The sequence below is a fragment of the Coenobita brevimanus genome, chromosome 1 (genome assembly GCF_032717465.1).
Source record: "Coenobita brevimanus isolate Jiangsu-jjx chromosome 1, ASM3271746v2, whole genome shotgun sequence".
NCBI lineage: Eukaryota > Metazoa > Arthropoda > Malacostraca > Decapoda > Coenobitidae > Coenobita > Coenobita brevimanus.
Genome location: NC_136954.1, coordinates 11,449,775 through 11,472,333, shown reverse-complemented (window position 1 = coordinate 11,472,333; position 22,559 = coordinate 11,449,775). Strand labels below are relative to the sequence as shown.

The 22,559-nt window shown below is 42.5% G+C and overlaps 1 protein-coding gene across 1 annotated transcript in view; it reads left to right on the top strand.

Moving 5' to 3' along the window:
• Positions 1-970: 970 nt before the first annotated feature.
• Positions 971-22,559, top strand: part of LOC145414271 (glutamate receptor 1-like) — a 171,469-nt gene continuing 149,880 nt past the window's right edge. The window contains exons 1-3 of the mRNA XM_080283886.1: positions 971-992; positions 3,253-3,385; positions 12,528-12,648. Coding sequence (XP_080140012.1) covers positions 971-992; positions 3,253-3,385; positions 12,528-12,648 — 276 coding nt within the window. The remainder of the gene's footprint in view (positions 993-3,252; positions 3,386-12,527; positions 12,649-22,559) is intronic.

Genomic DNA, 22,559 nt, shown 5'->3' with positions numbered 1-22,559 from the left:
GAGTATCCAAATATTCAAATAAAATGACTATGCGAGAAGTAAAGCAAGGGATATGCAACTGGGACTCAAGCATGTGTCGGAGAGAGAGAGAGAGAGAGAGAGAGAGAGAGAGAGAGAGAGAGTTCTGCATCCATGTGTGTCCTCCCAATTCTCATATCTTCCTCCTTCCTTCATCGTCCCCCCGCTTTTTTTTTTTCCCACATCTTCCTCCTCTTCCCAATCTCTTAAGTAGCAAAACATATGATCTGAGAGCCTGGAGACAACTGACTAAGACTGAGTTCCGCCTGTCAAGAACAAGAATTATTTTTTTCCTCGTTACCACCAATGTTTTTTTTTTTTTTCTTGAGATAAGTGAAGTGGCTGCATTATTTATTTTTGCTATCCCCAGAGATTTATTAAGAGGAGAGGTAACTAAAATGATGTCTATAATTTTCCTTTTGCCACCAACAATTTTATTTAGGTGGGAGATGTCTGAGCGTCCTTAAACTCACAAGTCGCCCATCTCAATACGTTTTCTTGTGGTCAAAAGAAGGATGGAGAGACTCGATGCTGGGAACAGTCATAGCCCAAGGTCACAGTGGAGTCGAGTGTATCACTGGACAAAATCATCTCAAACGGTTTTGAGTCGAGTTGAACCAAACTTGATGGAAATGTTAAGGGTTATGCAAGAATTTATTCGATTTTGTTAATAAACAGTCCAATGCCAAGGTCACAGTGCAAAGTCAAAAATTCGGCCCCTAGGCCAGTTGGTGGGCACGGATGTTTTACTAAGAGTGGTCCTTTTTTCCCCCTATCAGTCTTTAACATATTAGAATCCTCTGTCTGTCTGTCTGTCTGTCTGTCTGTCTGTCTGTCTGTGTCTGTCTGTCTGTCTGTCTGTCTGTCTGTCTCTCTCTCTCTCTCTCTCTCTCTCTCTCTCTCTCTCTCTCTCTCTCTCTCAACACAGTTGCATTGATGACAAATTACGTATATGGCAGAAGTACGACAAGTAGGTGGGTTGGCTCCGTACATGCAAGAATTAGGGTTGGCTACTGTTACTCTTGGGAACTGGGTTGGCAGGTTGATGAGAAGAGGAAGTGCAAAGTATGTGAACAACTCAACAAACACACTTTGAGGCATTATTTATTGGAATGTCCACTCATACGTGAATGCAGGAATACTCAGCTTAAGACAATAGAGAGTCAGGCAAAATTTATGTTAGAAAATGATAGTCAGAAAAATACTGAGGAAATTCAAATTATTTGCTTCTCCTCAGTAACATAACAATTGGCCCCAAATTTACTTATCCTAATATAACTATTATAAAATTTTTCAACTTAAGAACTTACTTCATATATGTCTGATCAGTTCGTTCAACTCTCTCACTCTATGTATACTGGTAATATAAAATGAGTTATATTTATGTTGATATACTGTTGTAAGACTTTTGTAATGCAGATAGGGATGCATCTCGCTGAGATACTGCCTTCCATTTGGATAGGCTACCCCTTTTAAATTCTTTGTATGATGCTGTATCTATGTATTCTTTTGACGCTGCCCCTTCACAGGATGAGGTGTGGGGTGTCCAATAAACTAGCCCCATTGGGGTCAAATCAATCTCTCTCTCTCTCTCTCTCTCTCTCTCTCTCTCTCTCTCTCTCTCTCTCTCTCTCTCTCTCTCTCTCTCTCTCTCTCTCTCTCTCTCATTAAATTTTAAGATTGGACCACCTGGCACAGCAACATACCTTTAGTTAACCGTGGATTATTTTCCTTTCTGTTGGGTAAACCTCACGAGATGTGTGTTAACAAGTGTCGATAATCACCACAGTATTCATCACATCCTTCTAGCTATATTCCTCACCTACTCTATACTCTCATACATTCCTCCATATCACACTCGTCTTCCGAAACACGCTTCTAGCTTTGGTTATTTTGACCTACCTATACACATTTGCATATTTAATAGAAAATGATTTCAGTGGAATTCAGACCCTCTTCAGTTACGGTCAGTATACAGATAGATACAGTAGATAGGTAGATAGATAAACATATTCACACATACACAGACACACCAGTTCATACCCGTCACAGAGTGTTGTTGTGCTGGTCGCATTTATTTGTTCTCTAAAGACTTTCATTTTTCTGTAACTTGAAGCTGTAAGAAAGTGGAGTATGAAATTAATATTTCACCTATGCTTATATTTCGGTGTGATGATGATGATGATGTATGTGTTGGAGGACTAAATCTTAAAAATGTACTGGTGTTTTTAAAAGTGTATGGCTCACCCTCGTTTAAATTCGTGTTGTGTTGTTGATGTGTATGTTGACTGTGCCTCGTCTTTAGCACCACTTGCGGCATTACTGCTGCATATGCACTCCCTCCCCTCCCCCCTGTTATATACCCCTAAAACTGCGCCAGCTCTTATGACTGAACATTGCAGCTGCCCTTACAACTTTTTATCACTAGACTTATTATTGCTGTTACGACTACCACTCTTTATCAAACGCGCCACAACGATGCACATAGTGACTGAGTTCCAGGGAATTTTCATTTTTTTTTTTTTCAGTAGCTCCACAGCTTTACATGTTTTGAAAATTTGTTACTTCCTTGTCTCACACGGGGGAGACTTTTTCTGAATTAGAGGAGTTAAATTAAGTCCTCAATTATCTCTTCAGTATGATGACATCATATTAAAGTTCTGCTGCCTCCAGACGACTTTTTCCAGCTTAAGAGAGACTTGAAATGGGGAAGAAAAATTTGAGATTGATATAAGAGAACAGTTTTAGAAGTGTTGTTTGGTGCTCGGAATACACCCGCGCTTCACGAAGCAAGATCCCACGTTATGTTTTGAGTCGTGTGTGTGTGTGTGTGTGTGTGTGTGTGTGAAATTCCTATCTCTAGAACTTATCCCCACCAGTAATATTTCATCTTTCGTGACTCGTGACTTCAGACTTTATGCACAGTTGGCCACACATGAACCTGGGACAGCGTCTGTGTGATGTGGGGTTCTGCTTACTATTCTCGACGTTCATGCATCACAGTTACCTGGTCATTTCAGTTAATATTTAACACCTCTGTTCATCCATATCAGTGCCACCAACAAATACGATTGCCAAGGCTGTCAGGTACGAGTATACCCCTGCAGGTACGAGTATACCCCTGCTACACATTGATGTTGTACCAGGTTCATATGTTGCCAAATGTACCTTCTTTTTATCCCGGCTTCAAAACTTCCTGACTTATCCCTCTTTTTTTTTTTCTCTCTCACCCAGGCCTCCTGCGACTCCAGAAGATTTACCAGTCCCTCCGACCAGCCCGAGCGTCCTTTGAGATTCGGGTGGTGAGGCGTGTCGAGTCGGCCCATGACGCCCTGGCCTTCCTTAGGACCCTGGAAAGCAGCAGCAGGTGAGTGGATGGTTACCTGGACGCGTGCTTGGATAGGTTGTTATTTTTATAGCTGTAGGTGTTGGTCGTCTTTACGACCTTGAAAAGCAACAGCAGATAAGTGGATGGTTAACTGGGTGAATGGATAGATAGATTGCTATTTTCATAGCTGTGTGTGATGGCCTTCTTTAGGACCTTCGAAAGCAACAGCATGAGTGGATGGGTAGCTGGATGGATGGATGAATAGTTGCAGTGTTCGGTGCATAGTTACAATACTACTATTTATACATAGAATCTGAAAAGCAACAGGTAGCTTGATGGTCACCTGGGTGGAAGGATGGATTTTTAAGCATTTGGTTATAACTAAGGCCATTCTAAGGTTCTAGAAATCTACAACAGGTGAATGGATGGTTATCTGGATGGATGGACTGATAGACTGTTAGATGCATTCATATAATATCGTTACTTATACATGGCATATCTTTGACCTCATTCAGTCCAGTGGGTTTGTAGATGCTGACAAATATTTCACTATGGAACTCTATCACTGACTGATTTTGAAACTTACTATGTGATTAAATGACCAAGTCTACAAGTAGTGTACAGGTATTCTCATGCAGCTGTGATTCACTTTTAACCAAACTTGATGGAAAGGTTGACGGCCAGCCAAGAGTTTGACCATCATATTATTTTTGAGAACAGGTCAAAGGAACATGACCACCACATCCATCCCCAAACAAACTGCTTGATGGCAATATGAGTTTCATCACATGTGCATCCGTGTGTGTGTGTGTGTGTGTGAGAGAGAGAGAGAGAGAAAGAAAGAAAGAAAGTATTTATTTCAGCTCAATTATTCATCTGTTATTGTTCAGCTACCTCACCAGTAATGTTGAAAGTTTACAGCAAGATGAAATTATGATGATAGGTGTATGTACAAACGCCCGTTCGCTCGTCACGTGCTCACAGAGTGCACTTTCCTGGTATTGTTGAAAAGCTGTGTTGGTGTTGACAGGGTAGGTAAGAAATTTGCCGCAGTAGGGAATACAGTTCTTATCCACAAACCAAACTTTAATTCTCTAAGACAAGCGGAATGGCGCAGTTTCTCTCTCTCTCTCTCTCTCTCTCTCTATCTCTCTCTCTCTCTCTCTCTCACCAACTTCCTCCTTTCCTCCCTCGCTTTTAGCAATGAAGGCACTGAAAGTTCGCACTTGGCGTTATGTACCGTAGCTTTTGTTTGGGCGTGGGGCTGTGAATACACTTCCCCCCACGTGTAGGCCTATGCAACACAGAATGGCCCAGCAACGTCCTCTACACTCGCCTCCAGTGTATGTATATTGTCCTGGGGAGAGGGACAGTACGCTGGAGTGCGATGCTGTATTGTATTTTTTATGTTTTGATTCAGTTCTATAAGCCTCCTTGCCCCCCCTCCCCTCTCTCTCTCTCTCTGTGGGTGGGTGTGTGTGTCGGTACACAGGCTTCCTTTCCTTCATCTGTGAAGTACCCCTCCGTAGTTCAAGAAATTATGTGTAAAAAGGGAAAAAGAAAAACTAAGGACGCGGACATCAGTGAGAATGGAGGAGGAAAGAGGAAGGACACGATGGGAGAATGGAAGGATGGAAAGAGGCCACGGAATGATTGGGAAAAAGATATACAGCAATACGGAGAAAAGAAATATGATGAAATTGAAGGAACAGTGAATGGAAGGAGAAGGAGACAATAAAGAAGAATAAATGAAGTAAATTAGAGAAACAAGGAGGGAACTGGAAAGGGAAACGAGAGAGCAGAAAAAAGAAAGGGGAGAAGAAAAATGAGGGTAATGTAGGGAACAGTGAATATAGGAAGAGGAGGGAAGCGATAATGGGAATGTATTGAAGAGATGAGAGGTACAAGACAGAAAATGGAGAGAGAGAGAGAGAGAGAGACCCACTCCTGCCGCTTCCCTAGTCTCACTGCTGTATATACACACATACTGTATATTCGTCTCTCGTCTTATCAGGAGAGAGTACAAGTTGGATCGAAGCTGTTTTAACTTCCCAGTAAACAGCTTTTCCAATGTGGGTATAAATCTTAAAACGACTGTGTTAAATATTCCCTAATTTTAGTAAAGCAGTTTGGTAAATACAAACACATCAACTTCTTCATTGCAGTGAGTCTGTTTAGTCTGAGGACAAGTGGTGGTTGAGTGGTAGGAGAAGATGGCTGGTGTCTGTAGAGCCCCATGATCGATTCCAGGTTAGGGAAGGGAACAGTTCGATGAAGAGTTGCATTAAAACAAACTGAAACTGGACACAAAACCCACCGACAAAAGTAATAATAATAATAATAATGATAATAATAATAATACCATCACATCAGTCCTGAATGAAACCTCCCAGCAAGTATTCGGTATGGTGGGAGGGCATTAGTGCAGACTGTACGGCGTTGGTGAATGGACTAGGATATCATTGCTGAGAATCGGATACAAAAAACACTCCAGTAAAGTCTTTCTGTACTTTATTTTGGCTACTACCAACAGATTTTATTCGACTTAGAGACTTTTAAACTGGAGGAATTAGACACGCCGTCAATTAGCCCCGCTGATTAATCCCCTTAAAAAACTGCCCAATATAAAAACATCATCATCGTAGTGGAAAGATTTCGATTTTTTTCTGAGAGAGAATGGATTACTTTACGTAGGTCATGTGGGGATATATATAGCTCTTAGAATGTTTTCCTCTGGTTCTAGTGAGGGCTGCCTTCACGTGGTGATACTGATATAACCGGGCGGCCTAACTGCCTGCATATGTAAACGTCCCTCATCAACATCCTATCCCCCAAAAAGAGGATGGTGGACTGAAGGAGGGGGGACAACAGCCTGTAGTCCACTGAGTTCACATTTCAGATGAACCCGGGGCTACAACAACAGCAGCAGCAGCATCAATTACTTTAACAACTTCAACAATAACACCTACAATAACAAACCACAAACAACAGCTACAACAACAACCACAACTACGATGCAATGACAACAACAACAACTCCTGCTGCTACCGCCGCCGCCGGCGCTGCCGTCAGTAATAAGTAGAGGCTCCCCCTAGGGGGGAATTACACCAGCCGTGAGCCTATACACATCTAGCGCGGCTCGGAATATAACCTTGACTTTGACCTTGACCTACTTTCACCAATTTCGAACTCGTTAATTTTCATTCATGCTACACACCTTTAAAATGTTGTGATGATATCTTGAGCGGTTGCGAAGTTATCGTGGTAACAGACACACAGACCTTGACTTCCTTTCACCAGTTTCGAACTCGTAGATTTTCATCCCAACTACACATCTATAAAATTTTGTGATATCTTGAGCGGTTGCGAAGTTATCGTGGTAACAGACAGACTGACCTTGACCTGCTTTCACCAATTTCGAACTCGTGATCGATTTTTTTCCTAATACACACCTGTAAAGTTTGTGATGATACCCTGAGCGGTTGCAAAGTTATCGTGCTAACAAGACACACACACACACACAGACAGACACATAGACAGACAAACTGAAAACAATACCAGCTTCGGTCTCGCGGCAGGTAATAGACTCTCTTCTTGCTACTTCTTGACCAATTTTATTGAGCTTAAAATAATCTTTCGAACTCTTGGTGTTGCACGTAACCTTTTTGAACGTCCTCTCTACGCTCTCCAGAAATGAATAAATCTGGTATGTAGTGTATATACTGTATGTATTGTGTGAATATATAAGTGAGTTCACCACCTGGCACATCCCATGCAGTTTTGTTTTTTAGATATCTTTGTCACTGGCTGTGCAATACAGACTTTTCATATCGCCCCTGCAGACGTCAAGGGTGTATATTTAACTCAGGTAAATCCAAGACACACACGAGGTTACAGGGATCTGGGTTGACGCCTTCACTCTCGTCACTGGTTTTGGTGTTTATTCTGGCTACTTGGCCATTTAACTTAGCTCAGAAGAGGCTTTGTGAGCTGGATGTGTTAAATAACACCTTCAATAACACCACTGCTGGGGTGTTGGCCTAAGGTGGATGGGTTAAATAACACCGTCAATAACACCACTGCTGGGGTGTTGGCCTAAGTTGGATGGGTTAAATAACACCTTCAATAACACCACTGCTGGGGTGTTGGCCTAAGTTGGATGGGTTAAATAACACCTTCAATAACACCACTGCTGGGGTGTTGGCCTAAGTTGGATGGGTTAAATAACACCTTCAATAACACCACTGCTGGGGTGTTGGCCTAAGTTGGATGGGTTAAATAACACCTTCAATAACACCACTGCTGGGGTGTTGGCCTAAGTTGGATGGGTTAAATAACACCTTCAATAACACCACTGCTGGGGTGTTGGCCTAAGTTGGATGGGTTAAATAACACCTTCAATAACACCACTGCTGGGGTGTTGGCCTAAGTTGGATGGGTTAAATAACACCTTCAATAACACCACTGCTGGGGTGTTGGCCTAAGTTGGATGGGTTAAATAACACCTTCAATAACACCACTGCTGGGGTGTTGGCCTAAGTTGGATAAAAGAGTCTGGTAGCAGCAAGGACAGACAAAATGTCATCGTAGTGAAAAGATTAATAAAAGGTTAAGATTTGTAAAATTCATAATTAGTAAATTTTTGCCCTCCTAGTGAATTATTCAGCTTATTAGAGACTTACTGAACTGGAAGGGATATGTTCTTAGCGTACTAACCTCCGCCTATTTGCTTATACTCCCAAAGATCTTAAGTCTAAGCCCCAGGTTTCTCCCGACAATTAACTTTTGAAAATGCCTAGTTCTCTCCATTATACTGAACCTGGACTCTCAGTGAAATATAGAAACTGGAAAATTTATCAGTGTATTATTACTCGAATCCCTTGGGTTGCTGCAGGTGAGGTTGTTGCTGGAAAGTTACTTAGCGTACCACCCTGCGCCTACAGACTCATAATCACTTAAGTTCATAAGTCCAAACCCTGGGATTCCCCTTGAAAATGCCCAGTTCCGTCAAGTCTTCTAGACATGTAGTCTCTCTCTCTCTCTCTCTCTCTCTCTCTCTCTCTCTCTCTCTCTCTCTCCATCTATCTATCTATCTATATATTATGTACTCGTATATATAACTGTATGTGTGTGTGTGTGTGTGTGTTTGTGTGTGTGTGTGTGTGTGTGTGTGTGGATGTTAGTGATGTGAATATCATAGAGAAAGGTAATGTGTAGCGTGCTGAATAAATCGCTTATAGAAAGGTAATGTCACCTACTACATGGAATGCGGTGCTTATAAATAGAAAGTCAGATCAGAGGACTTTAGCAGCATTAGGACACCCCTTGCCCTCACACACACAAACAATCTACTGCCCATATTTCCTCACGTTTCCAGGCCTTTGTTTTAACCCGTATTTTTGCTGTGAGTTTATTTTCTTGTGCGGGGGGAGGGAAGGACCGACTCTGACTCGTCCTGAAGGGGTTGATAATTGGAGAGAGAGAGAGAGAGAGAGAGAGAGAGAGAGAGAGAGAGAGAGAGAGAGAGAGGGGGGGGGGTCCACGTAAGCAACATAAGAGAAAACTGACGATAAATAAGAGAAAGTCGAGATAGGCTGGATCGACGCGAGGAAGATAAGGCGGAGAAAATTCCGGGAAAGCAAGGTTGTTTTCGACCTGCCCGGAAGGCAAGGCGAACCATCTACATGTGAATGCCGCTTCGTGTGTGTGTGTGTGTGTGTGTGTGTGTGTGTGTGTGTGTGTGTGTGTGTGTGTGTGTGTGTGTGTGTGTGTGTGTGTGTGTGTATGCTCTTTTCTAGTTTGTATGTGAAGTTGTGTGCTTGCGTGCGGTTGCATGTGGCGTCCTGCTGAGACACAGGGTTCAAGTAACGACACTCAAATTTCCCTGCAGTTTCTTTTTAATGGAGATAGAGTGGCTTGATGCCAACACCTCTTACCTCCTTCACAACAGGCCCACGCCCAAGATGGATTTGTCTTTATCTCTTCCAGGAAAGATGAATGGCATCTTTCCAGAGTTCAGTGAAATCATCTGAAGGTGGTGGTGGTGGTGGTGGTGGTAGCTGCTGGTTGATCTGAAGCATGAACCCAGTGGACTGCAGGCTGAAGCTTCTCTCCTGCAGCACACCATCCTCCTTTCAGGGGATAGGGAGGTAATTGAGGGACGATTGTATACCAGGGCAGTAAACGCCACCTGGTTATAGTCGGTGCCACCACATGAAAGCGTCCCACTCCAGCACCATCGGAATTTTGTAAGAACAGACTACAAAATACGCCATCAGGCCGAAGTGGTTAACTCCTGTACTTCGATAGTTATCACCCATTGCTGATTGGGATGTTATGGCGGTGGTAAGAGCAGAATTAGAAAATGGGTCTTCATGCTTAGGGTGGTAAAGTGCTTAGTTTAGCCTATTGTATTCATATATAAATTCGTAATAGTTAGGTAGTTCAAAATATCATAAAGAATATTATCTTGAAAATGGTCAAACTCTTATAATGAAAAAAAAAGAATCAGTAGTTTATATCTTCATTATCACTGTCATCCTTTTTCGCCAACTCTACTGTACAATCCAAGAGTTCACCGATACTCTGTCCCTGAAAAATGCAACAGCTAAGTTCTAGAATGAGCTACCTGTCAGTTTTTATCTCCCAGTGACTTAGGCCGGTATTGTCGTCGGTTAAGGAGGCTCCCTAGCACCTCATTCTAAGCAATTTATCATGCTGATTACACAGTGCCGTCCATTTCTGTGTTGCTTAAATCGTTCTAGTATCGCTATACTCTGCATCTATAGCGTACAGAATGATATTAACTAGCCGTATCCAAAAATCGCTAAGGAAGGGGGTAGGGAGCTTCCCTAATCACCGAGAATACCAGCCTCAGACATGTAAACGCAGGGTGATCAGACCCCTTAAAATTAATGGATAGTTTTGATTTTCAAATATTTCCTGGAAAGTACAGTTTTCTCCACGTGGTCAGTCTTGTTATTATCATTTTTGTCATTAACATCAAAAATTCCATAATCTGCGGAGTTGTTATTTTTATTGTATCTATCTGTCTATCTATCTATCTATCTATCTATCTATCTATCTATCTATATATATATATATATATATATATATATATATATATATATATATATATATATATAATTTCAGGAATGATGTATATTGGCTGCAGGCATCTTTTTACACATTTTTTTTTCTTAGCACAAGCGCCACACAAGCGCCCTCCGTTATTTTTTCAAACTTTCGCTCTCTTGCACTGCAAAAAGCTACTGAATCGATTACATTGCAAATGTTCCAGTATGTAGTCATCAACATATACTCGTGCACCAGGGTATTGATACTGAGATCAACAAATACATTTTGAGATATTGAGGAAAAGCAGAATGGCTGTTGCATGTCTGAAAATGCTAAATTAGAAAGTATTTGGCCGATTTTGACCAAACTTGGTGGAAGTGTAGTGGGTCAGGAGTGAACATGATATTCATTGTATGAATGACCTCGATCTTGATCTCAAGGTCACAAGTCAAAATCCATAAACATTTTAAGTAATACCAAAAGTCCCTTAATATTAGGCCTACAGTGATAAAAAGCATTTTCATTTGGAATGTGGAGCTTTTTGAATATTGCTTCAGCAACTTCAAATACTTGTTATTATTTAATAACAATGATGATGATGATGATGATAATAATAATAATAACTAGAATGGCACTCAGTAGAGAGCATACCTCCGCCAACCCCCTGTGTCGCAGTGTTAAAGAAAGTGAAAAAGAATTCCTGGATCCGCACCTTTATCCGGATCCGCACCAAAATTTAATGGAGTGTAATCTGGGCCAAGGCCCATTCTTCTTTTAAGTTTCGTGGAAATCCGCCCAGTATTTTTGTGTAATCTTGCTCACAAACCAACAAACAAACAAACGGACAGGGGTGAAAACATAACCTTCTTGGTTGAAGTAATAATAATAATAATAATAATGATAATAATAATAATAAAAATAATAATGATTACGAAGATATTCAGCATTTTCAAAAATGCATTCGAACGTAGCAGATCACCGGATCCTTTTTTTTTTTTTTTTTTTTTCCATAATAAAGGGCTTGAAAAAGATTGAAATGAACGTATTCTGAGCGTCAGGTTACAAAGACCATATGGCACTAATTCAGAGCAAAGATATATGACCAGTAATGGAACAGAAATGCGGAGAGAGATGTGGAAGTGGTTTTAACAACTCTTGATGTTGAAGTGGTCTTGGCGTTGTCTTGGGGTTGAAGTGGTCATGACATTAAAGTGGCGTTGGCTTTGAAGTGGTTTTGGTGTTGACAATGAAGTGGTCTTGGCGTAGACCTGACTTGATTGGTGCGTTTGCTGAAAGACTTGACCCAGGAAGGAAAGAAGCGTCAACGGCAATGTGAGATCCTTATACTATTTCATGTCATGAAGCCAGATGTGTAACGTGACAGATGGAAAATAAAGACCGAGAGAAACACGGAAATATCATGCGGAGATGTAGGATAAAAGGGAAGGACAGTATGGAGAGAATGACTGGAGACAGAAGGGCCCCTTTTAGTCGCCTCTTGCAACAAGTAGAGATACTGAGGATGTAACCCCCCCCCCCTTCCTCAGTGGGATTGAAGAAGGTGCAGTGCCAAACTTTGACCTTGGTGTGAAAAGTAAATATGTATCTGATCTGCATGCGATGCACGGAAATAAAGGTTCTGAAATATATGAAAGCTGCGAAATATGCGCCCCATATGTTACGAGTGAATTAAAAAAAAAAAAAAAAAAAAAAAAACACTTGCAGACAGAAATATCGCTCAACTTTAAAATCCAATCTACGGAACCCTACATTATATTCTGGAAAGACTGTTTTGTTCCTAAGGTTGCATTGCTGGATTTTCAAATCTTTACACATCCTCGTTATATATCGTAAGGAAGTGAATCGATTTTTATGACCACTGTATACATAAAAAAGCAATAGCCAAGCACATTTATGTTTGTATTTTAACTTGTAAATCTTTCAGTAGCCAAGCACATTATTATTTACATTGGATTCACTTGTAAATCTTCATTAGCAGAGCACATTATTATTTACCTATATATTCACATGTAAATCTTTCAGTAACTGAGCCCATTAATATTCATCTATTGACGTGTAATTCATTCCCACTGTCTTCTTTCAGGTGGACCCAAAAGTACGTGGTGTTGGACTGCAGCACGGAGATGGCCAAGAGTCTTATCATTGGCCATGTAAGGGACGTGCATATGGGTCGACGCAACTACCACTACCTTATGTCCGGCCTTGTGAGTACCACCACCCCCACCCTCTCTCATAATCTCACTCCTGCCCCCAACCCCACTACACCCTCCCTCATAATCCTCCACGGTCCCCGCTACCCCACTTCACCCTCCCTCATAATCCTAATCCAGCCACCAACTCCATTCCACCCTCCTTTATAATCCTGCTCCCGCCACCAACCCCACTCCACCCACCCTTATAGTCCTACTCCCGCCCCCAACCCCACATCACCCTCCCTTATAATCCTTCTCTCGCCACCAGCAAAACTCCACCCTCCCTCATAATCCTACTCCCGTCCCCTAACTCACTCCACCCTCCCTTATAATCTTATTCCCGCCCCCAACCCCACTCCACCCTCCCTCACAATCCTACTCCAGTCTCAACCCTTCTTCACCTTCCTCCCGACCCTACCATCCTCCCGACCTTCCCTTACATTCCATCTGCTCCCACCGCCCAGCCTCACACTCCTACCTTCCACACCTCACATTCCTTTCGTTGTTCTTGTATCTCATCATGAGTACAGCTTCTCATCTCGCCACCCCATCTCCTCCTTTATCATCCCAGACCTCTCTTACTCTGTTTAACCTTGTTCTTCTTCAGCAGTGTGATTGGAGACTTGGATAATAACGTCGACTATTCTGGTTCGAGCTCAAGGAAATAATTAACATCATTCTCCTTCCCTCTTTATTTGCATTTACCACGCCACCCTCACTACTGCAGCTTCCCTATATCTTCCCCATCTTATCTTTTCTCGTACTCCTTAATGACTCTTGTGCATATGATAGGCATAAATCTATCTGTTTATCTATTGACCCCTATTATCGTTCCCAAATCATTTATCACCTTACATTTATTTTAGTCTTCCTTTCACTCTGTTTCTCCATGTGCCTCATAATGACTCGTGCTTCCAACAGACATTAGTGCATCATTTTCTGTTTAACATCTCATTTTCTGTTCATTATTTCTCTCTTCCCACATTCACCATTTCTCTTTTACTTCTTGTTCTCTTTCTTCATTTCTCTCTCTACTTTCACCTTTTCTGTTTAACTTCCTCTATATCATTCCTTCATTTCTCTCTCCACTTTCACCGGTTATCCCGGACTTCCATCCCTCATGATGTATCACTTCACACTTGCCTCCTGGTCAGCCTACTCTCCCCACACCCCTTAATGACTCTCAGACTGTCTCACCTGTTTCTCCATCTACTCTCTCTTCATCTACCCTTATCAGTTATCACCTCATTGCTGCCTCTTATATCACTTATCACCTCACTCCTGCCTCTTATATCATTTATCACCACACTCCTGCCTCTTATATCATTTATCACCTCACTCCTGCCACTTATATCATTTATCACCACACTCCTGCCTCTTATATCATTTATCACCTCACTCCTGCCTCTTGTATCGTTTATCACCTCACTCCTGCCTTTTATGTCATTTATCACCTCACTTCTGCTATACATCATTTATCACTTCACTCATGCATCTTTTCATTTATCACCTCACTCCTGCCTCTTATCACCTTATCTAAATCCCTTTACCCTCATCATTTATCCTCTCACTCCTGCCTATCATCACCTTACCCAAGACCTCTACCCGTATTATTTATCACTCACCCTTATCTTTTATCGTCTTATTCTTGCCTCTCATCACCTTACCCAGGTCCCCCTCTTTATCCAAATCCCGTTTTCTTCGAGTCACTAAGCCACCCACTTCAGTTTAATTGCTACTTAGAGGTGGAAATGGGACCTTCCCTACGACACTTGTATTCTCCTTCGCTAAATATTTTCTGAACTCCTCTTCCCAAGCGGTTTATGTTACATTTTACACCTTCCATAACCTCTTTCTCTGTCTAAGTGGTTTACTTTGTATCTTAAACCCATCGTAACACCTCTTCTTTTCGTAACTCCTCTTCGTAAGCGATATATTATGCATCTTACACTTTTCGTAGCTCCTTTTCTTGAGCAGTTTATTTTACATACTTCTTGCGCCATTGTTAACTCCTCTTCTTAAGCGATTTATTCCACTGTATATACATCTTAAACATTTCATAACTCCTGTCCCTAAGCGATTCATTTTACATCTTAAACCAGTGATTCTCAACCTTTTTTGCCCCATTCACCCTTTCCACCATATGGCAGAATGTCATTCCCACCTTTCCAAGACTGTCTGACCCAAAAGGTGCTTACCTGAATAATACGCATAAAATAATGAAAATCTGCTTTAATATTTCCATATTAGTACATATACATTTACATGGATTATTTTGTAGTGGAGTTTTATCAGTTTAATGGCAATAGAAAATGTTGGCAAGCTTTAAAAGATGAATATAACAACAGTTTGAGCTTGCCATTCTGTGGCTTCAATTCCCCCCCTGAGACACTTTAATTCCCCCCTGGGGGGAATTCCCCCCTGGTTGAGAACCCCTGTCTTAAAGCATTTGTAACTTATGTTCACGAGGGATTTAATTTACATCATGCATCATACTTTTCAGTTACGTGTATCTGTTTAATATAAACACATTTTGGTTCAGTAACCCCCACAAGATGACAGGAGACATCGTAGTGCTTGATCCTTCAATACCAATGTCTATTCCGCAACATTTATTCTTTTACTACATCGCGGCACCCAGTCCCACACCAGCAGACTGAGCCGTCCCCACAACACACAAAACACCATTAGGCGAGCTTCTAGTGGAGTGCTATATGAGTCACACTGTACTACTACTACTACTACTACTACTACCACCACCACCATAACTACTGCTACCACTACCACCACCACTATTACTATAACCACTACCACTACTGCTGCTACTACCACTACCACTACTACTGCTACTACCACTATCACTGCTACTACCACTACTGCTGCTACTACTACTACTACTACTACTACTACTGCTACTACTACTACTACACCTGACTTTCTCCTATACGTAAATCTGATAATTACAGTTCATCAGTTACATGCAAGATGGAAAGATGTGATATTCAAAACAAATCGCTAAGTAGGAGGCGTCACGAAATTTCCGATTAATTACCAGTGTCGTATTCTCGTTTGTTTAGCTTTCTTAACACCTCTTCTTAGCGATTTACTATGCCCATTTCGCTCTAATATTCACTTGTCTTACTGGTAATTGAGGTGGGGATTGAAGTTAGGTAGTGAGGTGGGCAGCGAGGATATTTGGGAAATGATGGGAAAGGGTGTAGGAAGGAAAGGAAGGAAGGTGAAGGGAAGGAGAGGAAGAGGGAGGAAAAGGGAAGAGTAATAGGAAGAAAATAGGAACAGAAGGAGAAGAAGAGGGAAGGAAGGACGAAGGTTAGGATAAAGGAAGGACAGAAGAAGGAGAGGAAAGGGGAAGAAAGGAAGGAGAGGGAAGGGGGAGGGGGAGGGAGAGGGAGGGGAGGGAAGGAGAGAAAGAGAGGAAGGAAGGTTGGGATGGAAAGATAACAAGAGGGAGGGAAGAAGAGGGAGAAAAAAGAGGGAAGGAGGAGTAAAAGGGAGGAAAGGATGGGAAAAGGGAAGGAAGAAAGGAAGGCAGAGAGAGAGAGAGAGAGAGAGAGAGAGAGAGAGAGAGAGAGAGAGAGTTTTGAAGATGGGACCTGGGGAGAAGAGGAGAGTCAATTAAGGTGATGGGTAGGGTGGGGAGAGATTAGGTAGGCGATGATGGGAGAGGGGGTGATGAAGGTGGGAGAGGGAAGGAAAGGAGAAAGAGAAAGGGAAGGAGGAGAAAGAGGAAGGTAATGAGGAGGAAGAGGAAGGTAATGAGGAGAAAGAGGAAGGAAAGGAGGAGATAGAGGAAGGAAAGGAGGAGGAAGGAGAAAGAGGGAGAGAATGTGGGAGAGGGAGGAAGGAGGAGAAAGAGACGATGATCGAAGGAGTCTGGAAGGAGTGAAAAGGGATGGAGTGGTATGAGGGCGAAGGAAGAGGCAATGAAGACTTTGGTCGAGATGGGAGATAGAGTGGGAAGGAAAGAAAGAGTAGTTTAAGGAAGGAAGGAGGGAGGAGAGCAGGCAAGAGGTATTGGAGGGAGTATAGGAGGGAAGGAGGTATATGGGAGGAGGGATAACTAGGGGAGATGAGGATAGTTCAGGAAGGAAAGAAAAGATAATGGAGGAAAAGGAGTGAGAGGAAGGCGGTGATGGATTGCGATGATAAGGAGGGAAGAAGAGAGAGAAGATTTTGATGGAAACGAGAGAAGGGGAGAAAGGGTGACGATATGGGGAGGGTCATGGAAGAACAGGAAGATGGAAGTTGTTTGGAAGGGATGGGAGTGATGGAGGAAGCAATAAGGAGAGGAGGAGGAGAGAGGGAGGGAGGGAGACAGTAATAGAGATGGAAGATAAGGAAGAGGAGAGAAGAGGATGACTGGGATAGACGAGTGAGGAGAAGGAGAGAGTCTTTAATGGAGAGGAGAGATAAGGAAGAGAAGGATAGAAGGGGATAGTGGTGATGGAAGGAAAGGTAATGATAGGAAAAAAGGAGGGGAGGAGGGTGGGTTTGGTGAAGATGAGAGATAAGAAAGGGAGAGAAGATGGCAGCGATGTAGATGGGAGACAGCGAGGGAAGGAAGAGTGGATGGAGACGGTGATGAAGACTGGAGGTAGGAAGAGAAGAGGAAAGCGATGATGTGAGAGATGTTGCAGAGAGATAAAGGAAGAGGAAAACAGTGATATAGATGTGTAAGTTAAAAAGGAAATAAGTTGACGAGAATTGCTTTGAGAGAGAGAGAGAGAGAGAGAGAGAGAGAGAGAGAGAGAGAGAGAGAGAGAGAGAGAGAGAGAGAGAGAGAGAGAGTGATGTAAGCAGAAGTGATGATGAAGAGAGGGGTGGGAGCGAAGAAAAAAAGGAGGGGAAGAGGAATGCTGTGGGGAAGGGGAGGGTTGGGGAGAAAAGAGAAAGGATTTGATGGAGGAAGGGGCAGAAGGAGAGTAGAAGAAACTCAGTGATGGAAGACGTAGACGTAGAAGCAAGAAATGAGAGGAACAAGGAAGTGATGTTATGTATGAGAAATAAGAAGAGACGAGGAGAGATGAGGAAAGGCAAGGATGAAGCAGTAATTCTGGAAGGAAGAAAGGAGAGTTAGCAGGAGGCCTTGGTGAAGATGTGAGAGGGAAGAGAATAACAGATATGGAAGAAAGAGAAGATTGCGACAGGCGTGGGAGATAAGACGGAAATGAAAGGAAGAGGGATGCACTGAAAGAGATGAGAGGTAAGGAGAACAGGAGAATTGAGAGAGAGAGAGAGAGAGAGAGAGAGAGAGAGAGAGAGAGAGAGAGAGAGAGAGAGAGAGAGAGAGAATTATGCTGATGAGATAACCCGGTAGCTGATATTGGTGTTATCCTCAATCAGACAACTGATTACTGATGGATTTATTTCAGTCCCTTTCATTCTCATCAGGAGTAAACACAAGATTAATCAGTGATGTGTTGTTTGTCCGGGAAATTAAGTATGGCTGAATAAAACCATCTAGTAGTAGTAGTAGTAGTTGTTGTAGTTGTAGTAGTAGTAGCTGCACCAGTGGTGTTAGTAGTAGTAGTAGTAGTAGTAGTACTAGTAGCACCGGTGGTGGTGGTGGTGATGGTTGTAGTAGTAGTAGTAGTAGTAGTGCTATTAGTAGTAGTGTAGTAGTAGTAGTGCCGGAGGTGGTACTAGTAGTAGCAGCAGCTACTAGTAGTAGTAGTAGTAGTAGTAGTAGTAGTAGTAGTAGTAACAGTGGTAGCAGCAGTAGTAATAGTGGTAGTAGTAGTGGTGGTAATAACAGTAGCTGCATCACCAGGTTCTTCTGAGATGTGAACCCAGTTTACTGCCGGCTGAAATTGTCCCAATCCTGCAACCTTTCGGGGGGATTGGGAGGGAACTGAGGGACGTTTGTATAACCAGACAGCGAAGCCTCCCAGTCATATCGGTGTCACCACGTGAAGGCGTCCCTCTCCAGCATTATCTGAAAGTAGCAAAAACAGCATTGAAAATGTCATCGTAGTGAAGGGATCACATACTACAAATCAGTGCTATGGAATCAGTATATGAAATTGGGTAATGGTTGGAGAGAGAGAGAGAGAGAGAGAGAGAGAGAGAGAGAGAGAGAGAGAGAGAGAGATTACAAAAAAATATTGACAATCGTAGTTAAATAAAAGAGCAATTTTTCCAGTAGCATCACGTACATAGTCCGCCTCCTCCTCAAAAAAATGGCAAAGTTAATAAAAAAAAAAAAAAAAAAGGAAACAAAAACTAGAAAAAATCTGTACTGTGATAGCAAGATCGAAATTAATCCCTTCTGTGTGGTCAGTCTGTGGGGAAAAAAAAAAAAGTGATATTTGTGTTCTAGGGGAGGTGAAAATATATGATTAGTGAGTAACAAAAATAGTCTCAAAGCCGACTTGGTGAATTAAGCATTTCGTGCTCCTAAGGTGTTTTTGTACCTAAACTCTCGCACGTGACGGGTTAATGAACTTTCTACATTCTCTAGTTCTAAGGTCTCTACTGAACTGAATAAATCGTCTGAAGGCAGCAAAAATTTTTATGAAAACGTCATCGGCGTTTAGTGGTTAGAAAAACAAACTTTAATAAATTAGTTTAGTGAATACCGCGGAGCACTCCACTTAACACTAATTAAAAGTAAATTAGAAAAAAGTGTGGTGGTCCTGGGCGGGACAGATAAATTAACCTTATGATTAAATTAAGATAAGTAAACTTTTAATTTTGATGGCAGTAAAGTGCACTCATCAAAAGGGCTGTCTCTGTGATATTTAGAATCTAATATATGTTCCTCCTTTCTCAGCACCAAGCGGTGGGAGGGAAGGGGAGAGGAGAGGGAGGAATTACTCTCCCGTCATCTAGACAACTAAGTTTTCTCCTCCATGTAGCTACAGATGGCTGTCCCCCCGGGGGGGCTTCGGAGACGTCAAATGAGACAGTTTTTTTTTTTTTTTTTTTTTTTTTTATGCGAGGAAGAAGGAACCAAAGGCCATGAGCCCGCAGTAACAGTTCCCTCCAAGAGAAAAACAAAATACAATAGAGAGCCAAATTCAAGATCCGATCATTTTGAGATGCCTGGACACACTGCGTTTGAAAGACTGGAGATCATAGGCAGGAGGAAATACAGACAGAGGGAGACAGTTCCAGAGCTGACCTGTTGCATGAATGAAAGACTGGGAGTAACGGTTAACTCTTGCATTAGAGAGTTGGACAGAAAAGGGATGAGAGTTTGCTGCCAGACGGGTGCTACGCGCCCGTCGTAGAGGTGGAGGAATGCAAGCAGACAGTTCAGAGGAGCAGTGACCATTAAAGTAGCGATAGAAAAGAGATAAAGATGCAACAGTGTGGCGAAGAGACAGAGGTTGAAGGGAGTCAGTAAGAGGAGGAGAGTTAATGAGACGAAAAGCCTTTGACTCCACCCTATTGAGAAGAGCTGTATGTGGGGAGCCTCCCCACACATGAGAGTTGTACTCCACACAGGGGCGGATAAAACCCCTGTATAGAGTCAACAATTGTGCAGGGGTAAAGAAAGAGCGGAGTCGGCTTAGCACACCCAATCTCTTGGAAGCAGATTTTACAAGAGATGTAATATGATCTTTCCAAGATAAGTCCCGAGTAAATGAAACCCCAAGCATGTTCAAGGATGATGCAGGATTAATCTGAATATTATTAAACATTAGTGGGTATACCTGTGGAAGATTTTGTCGGGTTGATAGGTGTAAGAACTGAGTCTTAGAAGCATTAAAGACAACCATATTATTTTTACCCCAGTCAGTGATATGAGCCAAGTCAGACATTAGGTGTGCCATAGCCTCATCCCTTGTTTCTTGAAGTAACTGTTGAGATGGGCGTTGCGGGAACCGAATGGAAAGGTGAAGGGTGGAGTCATCAGCGTATGAGTGGATAGGGTTAGATGTACAGCTTAGAAGATCATTGATGAATAAAAGGAAGAGAGTTGGTGATAGGACAGAGCCCTGAGGAACACCACTGTTGATAGATCTAGGAGAAGAACGATGGCCGTCTACGACAGCAGCTATAGAACGACCAGAAAGGAAGCTAGCGATGAAGGTACAGATAGAAGGATAGAAACCGTAGGAGGGCAGTTTGGAAATTAAAGATTTATGCCAGACTCGATCGAAAGCCTTTGAGATGTCAAGTGCAATGGCAAAGCTTTCGCCAAAGTCCCGAAAGGAGGATGACCAGGAGTCTGAAAGGTAGGTGAGAAGATCGCCAGTGGAGCGTCCCTGACGGAACCCATACTGACGATCGGAAAGAAGGTTGTGATAGGAAAGATGCCTTAAAATTTTTTTATTAAGAATTGACTCGAAAACTTTTGAAATACAGGACGTTAAAGCAATTGGACGATAGTTGGAGGGTTGGGAGTGGTCACCCTTCTTTGGGACTGGCTGAATGAGAGCAAACTTCCAGCAAGAAGGAAAGGTACAAGTTGACAGACAAAGGCGAAATAGTTTGCCTAGGCAGGGTGTAAGCACAGAAGCACAGTGGGGGACTATAGCAGGTTACCTTAATGGACTGCACAGTGTGTGGAAGTTTGGTTGCTGGGTGGACGCCGCATGTGCGTCTCCACACTATTCTGCCCTTTCCCCTCTCCTTAGGTCCCTGTCGATGCCCCAGCTAATTTTGCAAGGGTCTTTTCTTCTACTGGTGCTTCTTCCTTCCTTTTCTTGTATAATCTCTGTTCCATCTTCAGTTTTAATCCTCCCGTGCCTCTTCTTGACACTCACTTCGTTCACATTTCCTCCTCCTCCTCCAGTTCATCATTCTCAGTTTTGTCTATCTCTTCTCATTTTCGTCCTCTATATCTTCCTTTTTATTGCGTTTCTGCAGTCCTTCCTTACCAGACATTTTTCTCGTCATTTTTTTATTTTGTTTCTTCCTCAGTCCATGCCTTTTTTAAATGTGGCTAATCTCTCTCTCTCTCTCTCTCTCTCTCTCTCTCTCTCTCTCTCTCTCTCTCTCTCTCCCCATCACCCCTCCTCTTTTACTTTCCTTTGTACTGATCGTTACCGTATATCCCATTTCTCCCCACCCTTCTCTCCATCTCGTTTTTTGTATTCTTTTGTACTCCTCGTCTTCACCTTTCTCTTATCCAATTGTATTCCTTTGTCTTCCTTTCACCTTACTCCCTCACTCCTCTTCCCTGTCACTGCTCGTTGAAAATTTTATAATTGTTTCTCCTCCTTCCCTTTCTTGTATTTATTTTGTACTCCTTTGTACTCCCCTTGTAGTTCCCCATCTCATCTTACTCTGCTGTCCGTCTCGATTTCCTTTGTATTCCTTGACACCATTTCTCCTCCCCTCCCTTTACCCTCCCTTTGTACTCCATTGTATTCCTCTCCTGTCAGTTCCCCCTTTCACCACATTCTCATTTCCTTTTTATTGTTTCTCTTCCCCTCCTTGTAATCTCCTTTTGTATTCACTTGAACTCCTTTTTATCCCACTGCACTCCTGTCCTTTCCTCACTCTCACGTTCTCTAATCATCCTGTATATTCTGTCTTCCTCTCCCTCGTTCCATCCACCCTCTCTCTCTATTATTTTGTATTACTTTGCAGCCTACTCCTCTTTCTCCTTTCATTCGCAGTTTAGTTTCTGTATTCCCCCCCCCCTTTCTCTCTCTCTCTCTCTCTCTCTCATAATCAGTTTCCTTCATCTCTGTTTTTCGTTTCTGCCTCTCTCTTTTCCATGTCATCTCTCTCTCTCTCTCTCTCTCTCTCTCTCTCTCTCTCTCTCTCTCTCTCTCTCTCTCCCCTCCTCCGTTGCTCGCTCTATCCTCCCTCTCTCACTCACTTTCACAGTTCTCAGTAATTCCCTCTTTGTCCAATATCTCTCGCATTCGCTGTTAAATAATTTTTCGTCTCCTCTCTCTCTCTCTCTCTCTCTCTCTCTCTCTCTCTCTCGTCATCATTTCCTT